The sequence below is a fragment of the Helobdella robusta genome (genome assembly GCF_000326865.2).
Source record: "Helobdella robusta unplaced genomic scaffold HELROscaffold_4, whole genome shotgun sequence".
NCBI lineage: Eukaryota > Metazoa > Annelida > Clitellata > Rhynchobdellida > Glossiphoniidae > Helobdella > Helobdella robusta.
In genome coordinates, this window is record NW_008704902.1 from 6,890,179 (window position 1) to 6,906,775 (window position 16,597).

At 30.7% G+C, this 16,597-nt stretch overlaps 2 protein-coding genes across 2 annotated transcripts; one reads left to right on the forward strand and one right to left on the reverse strand.

Moving 5' to 3' along the window:
- Nucleotides 1–791: 791 nt before the first annotated feature.
- Nucleotides 792–7,160, forward strand: HELRODRAFT_162798 (hypothetical protein; the record flags this gene model as incomplete). Its single annotated transcript, XM_009024897.1, has 8 exons — nucleotides 792–874; nucleotides 1,541–1,671; nucleotide 2,400; nucleotides 3,477–3,597; nucleotides 3,761–3,901; nucleotides 4,763–4,804; nucleotides 6,431–6,550; nucleotides 7,038–7,160. 8 exons carry the CDS (start codon nucleotides 792–794, stop codon nucleotides 7,158–7,160), a joined length of 762 nt encoding a protein of 253 aa, XP_009023145.1.
- A 1,561-nt stretch (nucleotides 7,161–8,721) lies between these two features.
- HELRODRAFT_162799 (hypothetical protein) lies at nucleotides 8,722–10,268 on the reverse strand (the record flags this gene model as incomplete). The annotated part of the gene is made up of 5 exons (XM_009024898.1): nucleotides 8,722–8,823; nucleotides 8,914–9,086; nucleotides 9,278–9,456; nucleotides 9,709–9,820; nucleotides 10,172–10,268. The coding sequence occupies 5 exons, from the start codon at nucleotides 10,266–10,268 to the stop codon at nucleotides 8,722–8,724; spliced, it is 663 nt and encodes a 220-aa protein (XP_009023146.1).
- Between the last annotated feature and the right edge of the window lie 6,329 nt (nucleotides 10,269–16,597).

A 16,597-nucleotide genomic window follows, 5' to 3' on the forward strand; every position in this document is an offset into this window, starting at 1 on the left:
GAATAGTGTTTAATGAATTGTAGTACGTTAGTGGATTGATTACATTGGTCTAATAAACCTGTCAAAAAATAAATTGTTTTTCGTTCTATACAAATACTCCGAGATGACAGAGTCATCATATTTTGGACATGTACAATTAGAAAAAAAACATAGACGATTTTTCTTTTAACTTTTCAAGATTTTTTGTTCTCGGCCTTCACGTTTCTATGACAGCCATCTTAAATAACTGTGCAGCGTAGAAGCCATGCAGCGTAATAAAACCGAAAACAGGAAGACAACAATTCGGTGGAAGTAGCGTGCAGTTGCTGCGGGCCTGATTATCGTTTGTTACACCATAATTTATACGATATCATCTCATCCAGTGTAGAGAACATCAAAGAACAGCTGAGCACACTTCAGGTTTGGCTGAAGAAATTTAAATGCTCTGAAAAATAAAAAATCAGGAGGTGGTGTCTCGATGAGATGCTGAACCCAGTCTGATGATGACTCCTCACTTTAAAAATAAGCACTACTCCGGTGAAAAGTCGATAATCGCATGAAACATTCGGACAGCGCATTCTCATTTCATGCTGTTGAATTTGTTAACGTTGACGTGATTGGCACTCGGCAATGCAAAATAAAAAAAAAATCTTTAAAAATGTGAGAACGCATTTCGACATTGGAATAGAAACAAAAATAGCTTCTCTATAACCACGTAAGACACACAACAACAACGGTATTAATATTTTTTTGTCTTCCCGCCCTTCTCAAACTCAAAAAATTCGCACGTTCTTAATTAATTTTTTCAAAAAATGCTGCTTCAACCGCTGGGCTGTAATGTTTTGAATTTAGTTTGTTATTTCTTCTTGGCTAATAATTACTTCATGACCGTCAGGTTGTCATTGGAAAATTATGAATGAATGATGAAACAATTTAACCTAACATCATTACAATGCATCAGGACTATGCGTTAGTTAATACAATGCATCATTTATTACAATGCATCATTACAACGCATTTAAACAATGCATCATTACAATGTTTTAATACAGTACATCATTCATTACAATTCATCATTACAATATTTTTTTTTACAATGCATCATTACAATGCACAATTACAATGCATCATTCATTATAATGCATCAATAAAATTCATCATTCATTACAATGCATCATTAAAATGCATAATTTTTTATAATGCACTATTGCAATGCATCATTATAATGCTTCAATACAATGCATCATTTCAATGCATCATTACAAAACATCTTTACGATGAATCATTCATTACAATGCATCCCAAGCCTTTCCACAACGCAACCTCACATCAACTTTGCGCATTGAAAAAATGTTCACGTTTTCATTCGTGCCTTATTTGCTTTGTTTGAAATTCTTTGGATTTCTTTCAGCAACAATCTCAAAAATTTGAATGAATAATTTTTTTCTGACACTTTAAAAAGTTTCGAATAATCAAATTTAAGTGCAGGCAGTATTCAAGCCATGCCATCGCGTAACTGTACCAGACACGGCACTTTTACCAACTAACTTGACTTTTCTAGCCACCTAGCCACTGGGTTAAATGAGTTGTTTGATGATTCTGTCACTTCCTTTGGAAGATCGAGGAGTGCAATCTTTTTTGACCGCATCCTCAAAAACAAAGTCGTACTAGTCTATTTTCAGATTAAATATGGTAAGTACACCAAAGTTTTCATTGCATCTAAATGAGTAAATTCGATTTTTAAATGTTTTGAAGTTCTGTTGAACCAAAAAATTGAGATTAATGATGTTAAAGCAAAATATAAAACTAGAAAATTAAAAATGCGACATTTAAAAACCGTCCAGTTGCCAGCAAATTTTGTGTTGAAAATACGTAAAGCTCAGAGCAACTTTTTCATCGCGTTTGAATAAATACACAATTGTCAAAAGTGTATATATGCGTTTGTGTTTGTGTGTGTTTGCGTGTTTTCAATTATGCAAAAACATTAATTTTAATGTTCAAATACCGTTATAAAATAACTAAGTCATAACATAAATATTTGTTATGTTACTCTTTAAAACTGAGTTTGGATGGAAAATTTTTACTTATACAACAGTGTTGGCCAACAACAAAGAAAAAGAAAATTTTTATCGCAGGTGCATTAGATAAGTTTCAATAAATGCACCAAATGTATACAAATATGTCGCTAATTTAAATGCTCGTTCATTTGTTTCAAGTTTCACTGTTCTCTGATATTTTTAATGTCCTTCAATAAAGTTTCAATTTGCAGTCAACAGCTTCTTTTTTTCTAATCTAACAAATGTATTCAATGCTCTTTCATGTTTTCATCAATTTTAATAATCCCAATAAGACAGTCTGAATTGCAATAAAATCATAAGGATATTAATTATTAATTATATTCAATTGAATCCCTTTCACAGAGTATGTAGGAATGCTTCTCTAACAAGTGTTTCTATAAAATTTGCTTCTATGCAATGTAGCCAAAATGAAAATATAATGTTTTTTTTCATACAGACACAAACAATAACACTACTGCACAATAATGTCTGAAAATTGTTATAAGGTTTTGTATAATTAGTTATTTTTCGGTATATTTTAAAACATAAAGATAAAAGAAATTTAGAAAAAAAAACAATTAAAAATACATCAGCTGATTTTAAATGCTATTTAAAGTATATTTTATTATATCATAAGCTAGTAGCATTTATTTTGAATTGTCAAGCAAAAGTTGGAAAAACTTTTGAGAGTCGGAAATTTTCTCTCGGAGTTGGACAAATTTTTATCACCGACACGAACGGACATCCTATTTTCAATTTTGAAACCAAATCGCTAATTAGGTCGGCTTGTTTAAATTGTAATTAATTAAAGGTCGTCAATTTTTAATTATTTCTAAACAATAAAATGGTTGTTAGAAAGTAAATATGTGTGCACTAAAATATTACTAAAATTATAGCAACAAAGTTTCCTAATGATTTGACCCATACATGCCCAGACACGTTTATAGAGTCTACGCAGTTTTTAACGTTTTTAATTCATGATACCGGATGTTATATAAACATTTTGTTAACAAACAAACACGTTAGCAAATATATTCTTTGTTAAATTAATGTTTTATTTTAAAAAAATATTATTTTATCGGTTTTTTACGAAGCGTCGAGTCAATTTTTCAAACTTCATCGTGTCTTCATCAAAAACCTTTGTAAATTAGTATTTTATTATTCAAAATTAATTCTTGATATATTCTTCTTGTTGTCGCACGTGTTTAGTTAGTTTTAGTACAAATATAAGTAAACTTCAAATAAGTTGTAGCGTAGTTTTTACCATTTGGAGAGAGTTTTTGGTGAGCCTTTATAAAGGTGGCTGAGCATTTGCTTGAAGTATGATATATTATAGTGTGTTTGACCTGCTACGTTGTGAGGTTTTAGTGATATGTATATTTTTTTGTATTGCTGAATTATTAAAAATGTAAATTATGATAAAATTATTTTATTTTTTAGGAAATACACTGTTCATGATCACGATGCAATGTGCATCATTGAAAGTGGAAAACTCAACAAAGCTATACATTTCCCTTCTTGGTATTTGACAGAAAAAGATGCTGCTGGACTTTTATACAATGTAAATAGAAAACTACTCCAAGCGGAGTGCGAAGCTGTTGTTGTTCCATGAACTTACATGAAGAAATCGAATTTGAAACATTTCCGATACTAAGATGAAAAAGAAAGTAGTTCAAAAAATATCAATGATGTTGAATTAATTATTGAAAAAAAAATTGGAACAGCCTGAATTTAGTGAAAATGAAGAATTATTACTACCTGAACATGCTAAAAATGATGAGTCTCAGCATTGCCCGCACCGTGTTAGAATATCATCCAGAAAGCAGCCCTGTGCATTCAAGCAAGCGATAGCAATTCAATCAATGGTAATAAATATTTATCACAATCTGCTAAGCGACAGTGTGTAGCCAAACATATTTGCAACTGGTTGAAGCAAGATCTGACACAACTTATCAATAAATTTATAAAAAAAACAGTCCACCAAAATCAATAACAAAAATCTTTCTCCATCATTATGGTGTAAGCAATTGTCTAGTGATGGCCTGTTACAACTGATGGTGCGAGAAATAATTAGTTACGCTGTGTTGAAAAAAAAATTACTAGAAAAGCTAATTTCGTTTGCATGAAGTGAGACGTGGCATTACATTCAAAAGAGTGTTTTATCAAATTTCATTGGCATTTCAGATTTACTAACAATTTAATGTTTGAAAATTATTTTGCAACTAAAGCATTGTTTGAATTCCAAATAAAATTTTAGAAACTATGACGCCATGTGTTTGCATGTTTAGTAAGATTGCAGCATACACTAAAAGTTGTGCCACATGCTTAGCCAACTTCATTCAAATTGCTGTAGAATAAAAACGGCTTAACTTTTTTGAAAATTTTCTTCAGATTTGCGTTTTGTACACTAAGATATACACTTTATATTAATTTAACAAAAATATAAAAAGTTTGGAATATATGGGTTGATGATTTAGGATTTCCCTTCAGTTCATTATCTGTTTGTTATAGTCAGTTTAAACTTTAGATTATTATGAAACAAAGCTGTTTCTAACTGAAAATGTTTAAAAACGTTTATAAAAACAACAGTAAATAACGGTTTCCTTTACGGAAACTAAACTTATGCTGAATTTAAAAGATTGATGGTTGTAATTAGTTATAATGGAAACTTTCACGAAAGACATTTGTTTAAATGTACAAAAATAATATAACAATTTTTCGAACAGAAAAAAAATCACTTTTTACAAAAAAAATTGGGACCAAGTCATGTCAGTTCATCGAGATTTTAAATTAATTCGGAATTCAAAAAAATATTTTGTTGGTGATCGCAGGTCTACACTGCAACGTCATTGTTTAGTATTCTAACATATGCAATAATAACGAATAAGAACGTTTTTGTTATTCGTTCCTTGCCAATATTTGCAATTTGATCGATAGAAAAACTTTTACAAACCAAACCAGAACGTTTTCATTAGCAGTCAGCCTAGGCTAATTCATAAAGCCTTTGTAAACTTTTATTTTATGTAAACCTTATAAATAATGATGCGCTTCAGTGACTGGTTGTGGCCTTCATTTTGACTTGTTTAGACTATTGCAATTTCTTGATTTACTCTGTCAATCAGTCAGTTCAAAATTTTTCATCCAGAATAATATTTGGACTGAAAAAGTTTGATCATAATTCTGAATAATGAAAGTCTATTCATTTAGAGTTATTTTTAAAATAATTGCTGTGTTAGATTTAAAATGTATTAATAATCTTTGTCCTGAATATTTAGAATCTGTTTGTTGGTTGGTTGGTTGGTTGGTTGGTTTGTTGGCTGGCTGGATGGTTGGTTGGTTGGTTGGTTGGTTGGTTGGTTGGTTGGTTGGTTGGTTGGTTGGTTGGTTGGTTGGTTGGTTGGCTGGTTGGCTGGCTGGATGGTTGGTTGGTTGGTTGGTTGGTTGGTTGGTTGGTTGGTTGGTTTGTTGGTTGGTTGGTTGGTTGGTTGGTTGGTTGGTTGGTTGGTTGGTTGGTTGGTTGGTTGGTTGGTTGGTTGGTTGGTTCGTTGGTTGGTTGGTTGGTTGGTTGGTTGGTTGGTTGGTTGGTTGGTTGGTTGGTTGGTTGGTTGGTTGGTTGGTTGGTTGGTTGGATGGTTGGTTGGTTGTTGGTTGGTTTACAAACATATAAGCTGTCTTTTAGGTCTTCCACGATGGATTGTTATAAATAATTTTTAGTACTAAAAAGTCCTTAGAGATAGGAATATTTTATTTCCGCACCTTCTATGAGGAACTCCTTACCGAGGGTGATTCTTACTTTGTCTTTCTTTAACCACTTTTTTTCGTCGTCATAAATTTTATCTTTTTATTTAAGCTTACTTTCGAGTAATTGCATTGTTTTAAACATAAAAAAATCACTTTTGCTTTTATAAAACACAAGAGCGATTTTAAAGATCACTTTCCAACGTGCAAAAAAGTTGTAAACACAAACGTTACCATTTGATTTGGATTTAATACAATTTTTAAATCACAATTCTCTAAAATATTTTCACTAAAATCCCAAGAATCACGCATTTTATTTTATTTTAATTGTGAAATTAATAAAATCGTGACACAACTTATACAATATGTGTTGAAGTTTATAACCAGAATGTTTTATTTTGTGCTAAACCCTTGGATAAAGTTAATAAAATTCGCATTTTTCTGTTTCAATTTACTTTAAAATTGCCTCTGAAAAAATATTTGAAAAAATTGTTTCATGACTTATTGGTTTCTCAAATGTGCGAAATAGGATCATAAATCAACTTCCGTCACGTCAAAAACGAATTTGAAAAATATAAATACATTTTTTCTTCACACATTCACAAAATTTTGTCAACTTTTAAAAAGGTCATGATCATTTTTTACTATTTCATCAGGCCGCCTGTGCTCACAAGAAAGCTCCTGCTGGAAATAACACCAACAACAATAACACGTCACTGTTATTAATTTTATTCTTTACAATGCAGCTCTTTCAAACGCAGAGCAACATAAAACATGTTATTCTATAATTGTGATAAAACCTTCGTTCCACGAAGGCTGTACACCATCCTCACCACACGATGCACACACGCATCATGTATGCACGCGCCTATGATGGTTTTTTAGTTTCGGACAGACAGTATTCGAACCATGCCATCGCGTAATAGCAACGCAAGACAAGGCACTCCTACCGACTGAACTAACTTGGTGATCATGTTATTATTAATGAGTAATTTTATATTAGAAGCAGTAACAGAAATAGTGGCAATAATTAGCTAAGCAGTGATGGTGCTTGTACTTTGTAGGGATAATTCTTTTGGTTTTTGAGTTTTTTTAAATTTGTTAAACAAGTAATTGTTGTTTTCATCAATCATATTTGTAGTTTAAGTTGTTAGTGTTTTAATAGTAACAGACGCATTTATCATGCAAGCCCTGTAGTTGAGACGTGTTCCAGGTTAGTGCTAAGTAAGTAATATTTCAAAAAAACAAAACATCACTGACTAGGAAACTGGAAAAACTAATATAAGATTTGACGTGACGTGGAAAAACTTCATGTTACATTATTCCAAAACCATCCACTGTTTACTTAAAACATATTCTAAATTGGGTGAAATCGTTGACAACTAATGTTTGATGAAAATTAGATAAAAAGTGCATGAAAAACTTTTAAGGGAGAAATGAAAGTGTACCTAACCGATCCAAATCCTCTTTCACTATTGTTCGAAGCACTTTGACTGATTGGCGCGGCTTACACATCCATTCGTCAGTCCTTTTGATTGATGTTACTGAGTGAATGAACGTCATCGAAATAAATGAACGATTAATCCAAATGTGAATATGACAAAAGAGTTCATTATTTGGCGGGCTTTTTAATTTTAATCGTTCATTTTCTTTTATAAGAATTGACAAAAATTAAGTGGACAGGATTTATGAATGTTAATATTGAATTGCTTTGAATGTCAGGATGATATTTTTATATGTAGAATAGAATTTATGTTTTAAAAAACAATTATGTCATGCCTCTCTTCAGTAACAAAAGTTGAAGACTGAAGAATAATTATTATGATAATCCCACCCTTGAAAAATTATTCATTTTTTATCATTCTTTATAAGCCATTTCCGACTTTATTTAAAGTTGCCAACTTTATATTAATTATCAGTAAGCAGCTGTGCAAAAACAGAGCTGCTTTAAGACCGCCTGAATAAAATACAGAACTTACCCCTACATGATACAGGCACCTTGCAATGTTAAACTGTTTGTTAGTATTCTAGTGTGTCGTTGCGCTAAAACTTGCTTTAGTAGCAATAAATCCTTCCTTTGGCACGCATCTATCGCATTAAACAAGATCAGAGTTCCTGAAATTTAAGTTAATGTCAAAGTTTTATTTTCTGAGGGCTAACACCGAGTGCTCCAACTCCAATTATAACGTTTTATTGAAAACAACTAGACAATATTTAATTTCACTAGGCGAGCAGCAGCGTGATTGGAACGTGACAATTTAGATTTTTGTGCCCACCTACCGTTTGTTTTATCAACTTTTTAAAACTTCGAAGCATCGGAATTTCAGCCCAATATTTCACGGTAGGAATTACATTTTTCAGTTATAATTTCTTAAACGACAATTAATGACTTGGTCAAACTTCAGTTCATTTTCTCCACAGATCAGATCAAAGGCGATAATTTTGTAAATTTCAGCATATTCATCGGACAAGAATAATTAATTTGGCGAAAATTATTATCACACGACCTTCCATAAGATCGATTCTCTATGGACAATCTTATGATGTCTAAAAGACAAGTGAATAGTTTGAACGAATGTACATGTGACTTACCGTCATTTCTTACCTTATCAAACTAAAAAGCGGGTGTGAAAATTTTAAAACACATTTATACAAAGACAAAGTGGATTTACAAATATGGTTTAACTAAAATTCAAATAGAAAAATTTGTTTCGGTCACTAATGCATTGTGAGTCAATCAAAAATGAGACCTGAAGCATCTAGTTCTAGTGATTTCATGTGCGAAATAAGAAAAATACCGCAATCGATAAATTCATTCATAATACTGAACATTTTTATAAATTAATATTTTTCTGAAGATGAAAATTATTTACAATTGTACACAATCATTAAGTTTTGAATTTTTGATGAAGCATCGAAAACCTTTGCCATCTAAAACTAGATATTACTAGTTTTTCAGGTCAGCAACTTTTTGCTGCGGTGAATCATTTATGCGAATGTCTTTTAAATCTAATAAATTTTCTAATTTCTTCACCTTTGCCCTGAGTATCTGTTTAAAAAATAAAACTATTAAAAATATCATAAAACTGTAGTGGTAGTTAATTATGTTTTAGATCAACATGAGCAAACCAAAACTGACATCGATCGTCTCTTCTTTTGATACCAAATCAATCTCTTTGCTGATGAGAAGTTTCTGAAGACTGCTGATGATTTCCATGTGGTTGACTCCTCTCATCTGAGCCTCCTGCTTGCTAGTGCTTTCCGGCATCAGGCTAGATTCAATTTCAGTATCAACTTTTATTCCGTTCAATGCTTGTTTCAGTGAAATCAACTTAAATTATCATTTTCCAGACACAATTTATAAATACACACATCTAATCACCTTGTTGCTTTGGAAATAATTTCATTTTTTTTCCTAGCATCACCTTTGTCCATATTTGCTATAAAATGTTAAAATTAGTTGGGATGCACATGAGAAATAATTTTCAAAGCATGTTACCTACCTACAAATTGATCCTGATTGTGCTGCTGATCAGCTTCTGGCATGTCTGATGAGTTTAAGAGGCTTTCAATCTTACATCTGAGGAGCAACAAAAACTGTTGAATGGAATTTGGCTGGCATGTTACAACACTCCTTATCACATCTTCACTTATCTCAAATTTAAGTTTACGGAAAACTTTCCTAGAGGTTAAAGTTTTGCAAAATTAAACAAATTAAAAAAATCATCAAATAAATAATATATATACTTGAAAATAGTAAATTGAAACATGGAAGGTTAGTGTTTTATAAATGTTGTCTCCTCAAATATTAAAACCCAAATTGAAGGGCTTATTTATGAACAAAGAGAGAGCAAAAACATAATTAAAAATAAAAGCTGTTTCAATAGCTAGATGACAAATATAGAGACAGTTATAAAAAAGAACCTCCCCATACCTGTTTAAAATCTTCCAGTTGGTCATTTTGTTATTAACTCCAAGTGCTGAAGGGTAGTTGTGTAAATCAACAAATGTTGGAAAAAAGTGCTTGACCACTTCTGCAACCAAAACTGGAATTATGAAACAAATTTTTAACTTAAAATTTATCTCAGACATTTTTCAAAAATTAGATGATAAAATAGAAAATAGTTTCATCTTTTTTTGAAAGTTCATTATATGTTTATCAAATAAGAAAAAGATGATGGTTATTGCTAATTAAATGAAAAATTAGAATAATTATATTAAAAAAAAATAAATGAAGAGAAAATAATTTAATAATCTGATGCCATGTTATGATTGCTACTTAATTTAATATTATTTAGAGAGCTAAATACCTTTATTCATTTTTTAATGGAGGGGTTGATTCGATCATTAATCATGGTTGTTTTATTTATATATTTTTATTAACATTAATAACCAACCCCCATCAGAGAAATCCCTCTTTAAATCTTTTTTGGGCCTGGAGAGGGGAATCTTGTCAACCCAGGCATATAAATCTTCCATTAATTCCTCATTCATTTTTTAATAGCTGACTGAACGTTCAACTTCAAAAGAAACGTTTTTTGAATTTAGTAATGTTAAACTACTATTGCTATAGAATAGTTATAAGTGTTTTTTGAGGTTATTAAAATTTCTTTTGTTAATGACAATTTAATTATGAAATTAATATAACAAAACTTTTTTAGTTAAAGTTGTTACTGCAGATCTTATACTCGAGGAGTTAGTGATTATCTTCAAAAAATTTCGAAGCATTTATTATCGATGTTGGAAGAGATGTTTTCATATATTGTATCCAACGTAATGTTGACGTTAACAGTTTGACGTAGCAACAAAACTTTAGCAAAGTTTATCAAAGAACATTAATTTAACTTTATTTTTGTACTAAGTCATATACTTATAATGCTTTGAAGAGTAATTATAAGTATTATCTATTGTGAAATAACTAAAAAAATTAACTAATTTTCATGTTTTATTCTAAGCATGTATAAAACATTAATTAATACAACTACAATCTCATCAAAAATTTAATTCGCCTCAACTACTTGCCTTCATCATATCTACAGTCACTCAAGTATTCAGCACACACGATTCAAGATTCATCAAAAAAAAAAAACGAATGCTACCCATTCTCTACGGTCTGTAGTGGTAGATCTAAGTGCGGGGCCATGGCAGCAGTATTCCTATAAAAATTCAATAAAATTCAGTGTACATACAGGAAGAAACCGTTTTATGTAGAGAATTGAACAAAAATTGCTGTGAGAGAAGAAAAAAAGATTGTCAGCCTAATTTTCTTATTTTCAAAATTGTTAAACATTTTCAAAACTATGCCTCTCCCGTAAAAAATTGTCTAGTACGCCAATGACACCAGTGGCGCATCTAGGATCACCGGAAGCACTAACAGCAACGACATCAGACGCCACACGTCTATTAATTGATGTAAATAGCAACGAAACAGAATGTGTTTAGTTAATTGATCAAAAATAAGATATGCAAACGGCTACAGGTCAACGGCGAATCAAGTGGTTTATTTCAATTTCTATATGTAACTTGTCAAAAACAATCCTATTTAGTAGAGACATTACAAAAAAATTTAAGAGATGATGGCGTGTGTAGGTGATACAGTTCGACAAAAAGTTTTTTGATCTTAAAATAGTACGCGAATGATTCAAATATGCGCTAAGATTGGCAAGTTAATTCAGCCATTAATGAGTGCTACGACTTTCGTTATTATTGGTGACCAGCTTCGAAAGCCGTCTGTTCAAACTTCGAGTTCAAAATGAAACGGCTTAAGAACAATTTGCAAACAGATCTGCATTTGCCAGCGTTGCATTATAAATGAAAAATAATAATTAAAAGATGAGTTTGTGAATGGAAATGAGATAATGATATCACGCGATAGAATTATAGCTAAAATTTATAGAATTTTAATAAATCATTCGGGCTTATCATACACCCCAGACGTAAAAAAATAACATTATCTCTAGAGCATCCATCTAGCACTAACACAAATCCATTAAAATTATTAGGCATTGCATTCACTACCACATTCAACATAGCATCAAACATTAACCACATCATCAACAGTGTTCGAGTTAGAGTCGGAGATTTGTTCCGGAGTCGGAATTTTTTAAAAGGCAAGGAGTAGGAGTCTGGTTTTTTATCCGTCTCCGAAAAATGTTATTTAATTTCATTTTATTTTTTCTAAAATCTTTTTAAAATTGTGTTTTTAAAGGATAAATTTAGCGATAAGCAATCATCTTTAATACTAAAAATAATTGCTAATAATGCGAATAAAATCATAAAATTTTTTCTCAGTATGTTGTAAAAAAAATAAAGCATTTTTACTAAGAAAAACAGTTACATCGACTGATTTTAAGTGTTTTTAAAAGTATTTTTTATTTAGTATTGATAAGATGGTGAATAAAATGCAAAAGTTTAAAAAATTTTCAGTTCGTTTTAAAACGTAAAAATAAATAATTATACTAAGAAAAACAATTACATTTCAATGACTCGTTTTAAGTGTTTTTTAAAGTTTATTTTATTAATTAGCGATAGTAGGGTGAATTTATGATGCGAAAGTCAAAAAATGTTTTTGGAAGTCGGAGTCGGAATTTTTTGAGGTGCTGGATTCGGAGTCAGATGTTTTTAACCCGACTCCGGCACACTGATCATCACAAAAGGGTTACAAATATTTCACGTACTTAAAACACTTCGCTCACATGGTATCAAAGACGCCAAATTATTCAACATCACAGAATCTCACAATCTCAGACATCAAATATGCAGCAAATAACTACAATCTCTCATAAAAAAATCAATTCGTCTCAACTACTGACTTTCATCATATCCTACCGTCACACAAATATTCAACGCACTCAATACTCAATTCAAGGTTTTTCAAGAAAATTGAAACTAATATTAACAACGTCATCCACCCTGTACTATACCGTCTACCATCAATCAAAACTACTAGGCGCAACTTCCATCTTTGTAAACATGATTATTATCAAATCACTACTCAGATAATCAACCCACCAGGATAAAACGTTCATCCTAAAACATCTAAAATTAATACAAAGTAACCATTCGTCATTTGTTTAACTAATGTTTATTCTATTTTTTTATTGAGCCCATTATAAATCATTTATTTAGCTAATCATTAATTAATTAATTTATTTATTAATTTATCAATTTCGAAAATCATTAATTAATTTCCATACGTAACTCTAAATCTCAGCATTCTAGGTTTGAGCGAAACTTCTAAGCTGAAGTACGGATTCGTTTTCAGTTATCGACGGAAGACGTAAATAAATCTAAATCATATCTCTGATGGATGAACGAAGGAAAGTAAAATGTTGCAATCCTGATAGTAATAAAAAGCTGAACAAAACAATCAAAAAAATGTGCTTAGTGGCAAAGGAGAAATGGTTAGATGACAAGTGCCAAATCATTGAAAAGATTAACAACAGTAATACAAATGCAATGTATAGTAACATCAAAGAAATCACTGGAAAAAAAGGCTTGCACCGTTTTCGGATGCATAAAAGCTAAATCCGGTGAAATAATATTAGAGAAAGAAAAAGTACTTGAAAGATGGACTGAATAGATTAACGATTTTTTGGATGATATCCGCGGTGAAAAGCCTCCTATAAAAAAAACGTAGAAAGACCAAAGATACTTAAATCTCATTTACGTGCCGCTCTTTCCAAAATGAAATCAAATAAAGCGCCAGGTCCAGATGAGATAGTTGTTGAAGAAATTTAATGCCTTGATGAATTTGGCATTGAAAAAGCGACATAAATTTTAAATAAATTTTGTAACAGCGGCAAACATCCTGAAGAACTATCCAAGTCAATATTTATTGCATTGCCTTAAAAACCTAATGCAACGGAATGTGCAACGGAATTTTCATAGAAGTCTAGTACCTACAGTCAGTTTAAATGAGTCATCTTACAAAACTTCTATGAAGAATTCTGACGATGAGAGCACGAAGCAAAGTCAGATCTAAAGTTTCGAACATCCAATGTGGTTTTGTAGAGGATTGTGGCACAAGAAACGCCATCTTTATGCTACGAATGATCTGTGAACGAGCGATTGAAATGAAGAAAGACTTGTTTATACGTTTTGTCAATTACTTCAAAGCTTTTGATAGCGTGAAATGCGTAGAGCTTATGCGAATATTGGAAAATTTGGACAAAGATGAAAAGACACGAAAGTTATCAAAAACCTCTATTGGGGAAAAGAGCAGCGATGAATGAAAAACATCTTCACCAACAGTAAAATTAGAATATCAACAAAATTAAAACTGCTAGGGTGTTACATTTTTTCTGTGCTAACTTACTGCTCTGAGTTCTGGACAATTTCTAAAGAAATGGAAAAAAGATTAACGCTGCTGAGATGTGGTTTTTGAGAAGAATTATGAAAATTAGTTGGACCTCTCATACTTCGAATGAGGATGTATTAAAACAGTCTGGTTATAAAAAGAGGACTACAGATAATCTGACGGGGGCAGTTAAAGTTTTTTGGTCACATCATGCGGAAGGAAAGAATGGAAAATCTAACAACTACTGGAAAGATTGCAGAGAAAAGAAATCGCGGTCAAAAACGAATAACATTCGTGAAGTCCTTGTGTCACTTGTTGAATATGACCACATTTCAACTCTTACAAACAGAGCCGGATTAAGGCCCTAAGGCACATTTTTATAAGTGGCCTAAAAATATATTACAATACAATACTACTTACAAAGTGTTAAAGATCGGGTCTTGTGGAGGTCGATGGTCGCCAATGTCCTGAAAGGATAAGGCACGAGAAAGATGAATGAAGAACTCTATTTATTTGTTTCATTTTACAATAATGTCTAGCGTTATAAGTATATATATGGTTTTAACAGATTCTACGTCTATCAGATTCCGATTTTTTAAAGAATAAAAAAACTACATTATGTCTTGCACTGGCAATCCAGCTTATTCATGCCATTAGCAATTAGGACTTTGGGCATGTCTCACAACTGCGGCTCATGTAAAAGCTATTTCAATTTAGTTTTAAAATAACTGAACTATTTAATTGAGTTGTTTTTTAATGTGTGCGTAAATCAAAATAAAAACCGAAATTCTAAGTATGTAGGATAGAAAGGTTGAGGTCGTATAAAAATATTTTTGCAGAATCACGTGTTCGTTCTATGCTAGAAACCGAGATAACAAAAACTTGCATAAATAAACAAACGAAAAAACGAGTAGTTAGGTATCCTGGCGAATAACAAACAAACAAAAAATAGGAGCAAGATTGGGGAGATGGCCGTCTCAAATTGTCAGTTGCGTTGTAATTACTTATAAATTGAATTCTTTGTGCTGTGCTGATGTGTACAGCTGACCCATGGTCGTCCATTGAGTTGAATTATTTATTACAATTAATAATTAAATTTATTAAAATTAAATGATAATAAAATAATATTTAATATTGAATAATTATTATTTATTATTATTATTATTATTATAGTAAAATTAACTAAGCAGGCCAATATAATTATTATTGATTACACTGCCATTACTATATAAAATAATAACTACAACAAACTGACTTCTAAAGTTTTAAACTTTTAAAGTTTTAAACTATTAACTAACCAAAATAAAAGAAAAATTCTCTTCTAAACTCTGGTACTTATTTTACTGCTGCTAAAAAATTAACCAACCAACTATAAATAACTGCTTGCTAACTAGTTATTAAATCATTCAAAAATAAGATTAAAATATGCATAAAACAGACATTGCATTAAGATTAAGAAAAGATTAACATCAAATTACTGAAGTATTTAGTTGAACTTTTAGTTTATTATAATTATAGGTGTATAATAAATATAATATATATACATATAGATAATACTATATACTATACATACAGTATATATGTATGTATATATACTCAATACTGGTATGCTAAATATTTTCATTGATTTTAGTTTTTAGTAGTCAATAATCATAATGAAACTTCTATATATATATGTCTTATATAATGTACAAAAGTTGAACTTCTTTATACATGTTTTATAGAAAAATAAAACGTTTTTGAAAAGTTGTTTTGTGAAAATCATTGTTCGGGTGAAGTTGATAAGGGATTCTTGACAATAATGATATTTTAATATGATGAAATAGTCATTTACTGTCAGTCAAAAATAACAGCACCAAGATATATTATACCATGAATGACTTTGTGACCCAGTTATCTGAGTTAGTTTTTTTTGTTTAATTGATTAATTTAATTGATTGATTAACATAATTTTATAATTAGTTTTTTAGTCCTTCAAATATAAACAGCTCATAATATTAGCATAAATTGTGTACATTATTTTATAATTATATTTTACTATAATTATATTTAACTAATATATTTATATTACTCTTTCAATTTGAGAGTTCTAATTTGTTGGTGGCATAGGAACGGCAGTTCGCGCCTCATTATTTTCTGTTTATGTTATGTTACGTTAACTCAACTTGCTTAATCAATACACATCGGATATTTTTTCAAGATAAAAGTATGAAAATGAAACCTTAATTTTGTGATGATTATTCACTCTTATCTTTCGTAAATGGTGTTAATTTAATAACTTCTACTTCTAAATAAATATATTCTAGTTCTTGTTATATTTTAATGATGATACAAATGTCTCAAAATGCTTTGATGTACCTTCTCCAGTTATTGGGTTTGTTTTTTTTTGTTGTTTGAATCATTTTTTCTAGTGCAAAGTGGTTAATATCCAATATTTACTAAAAATTAGAGTTCACTGCAGTACTACATGTTATTTGCCAGCTGTTGTAAAAATTATTGATGTAAGGCGTTAATAATAAGGCAT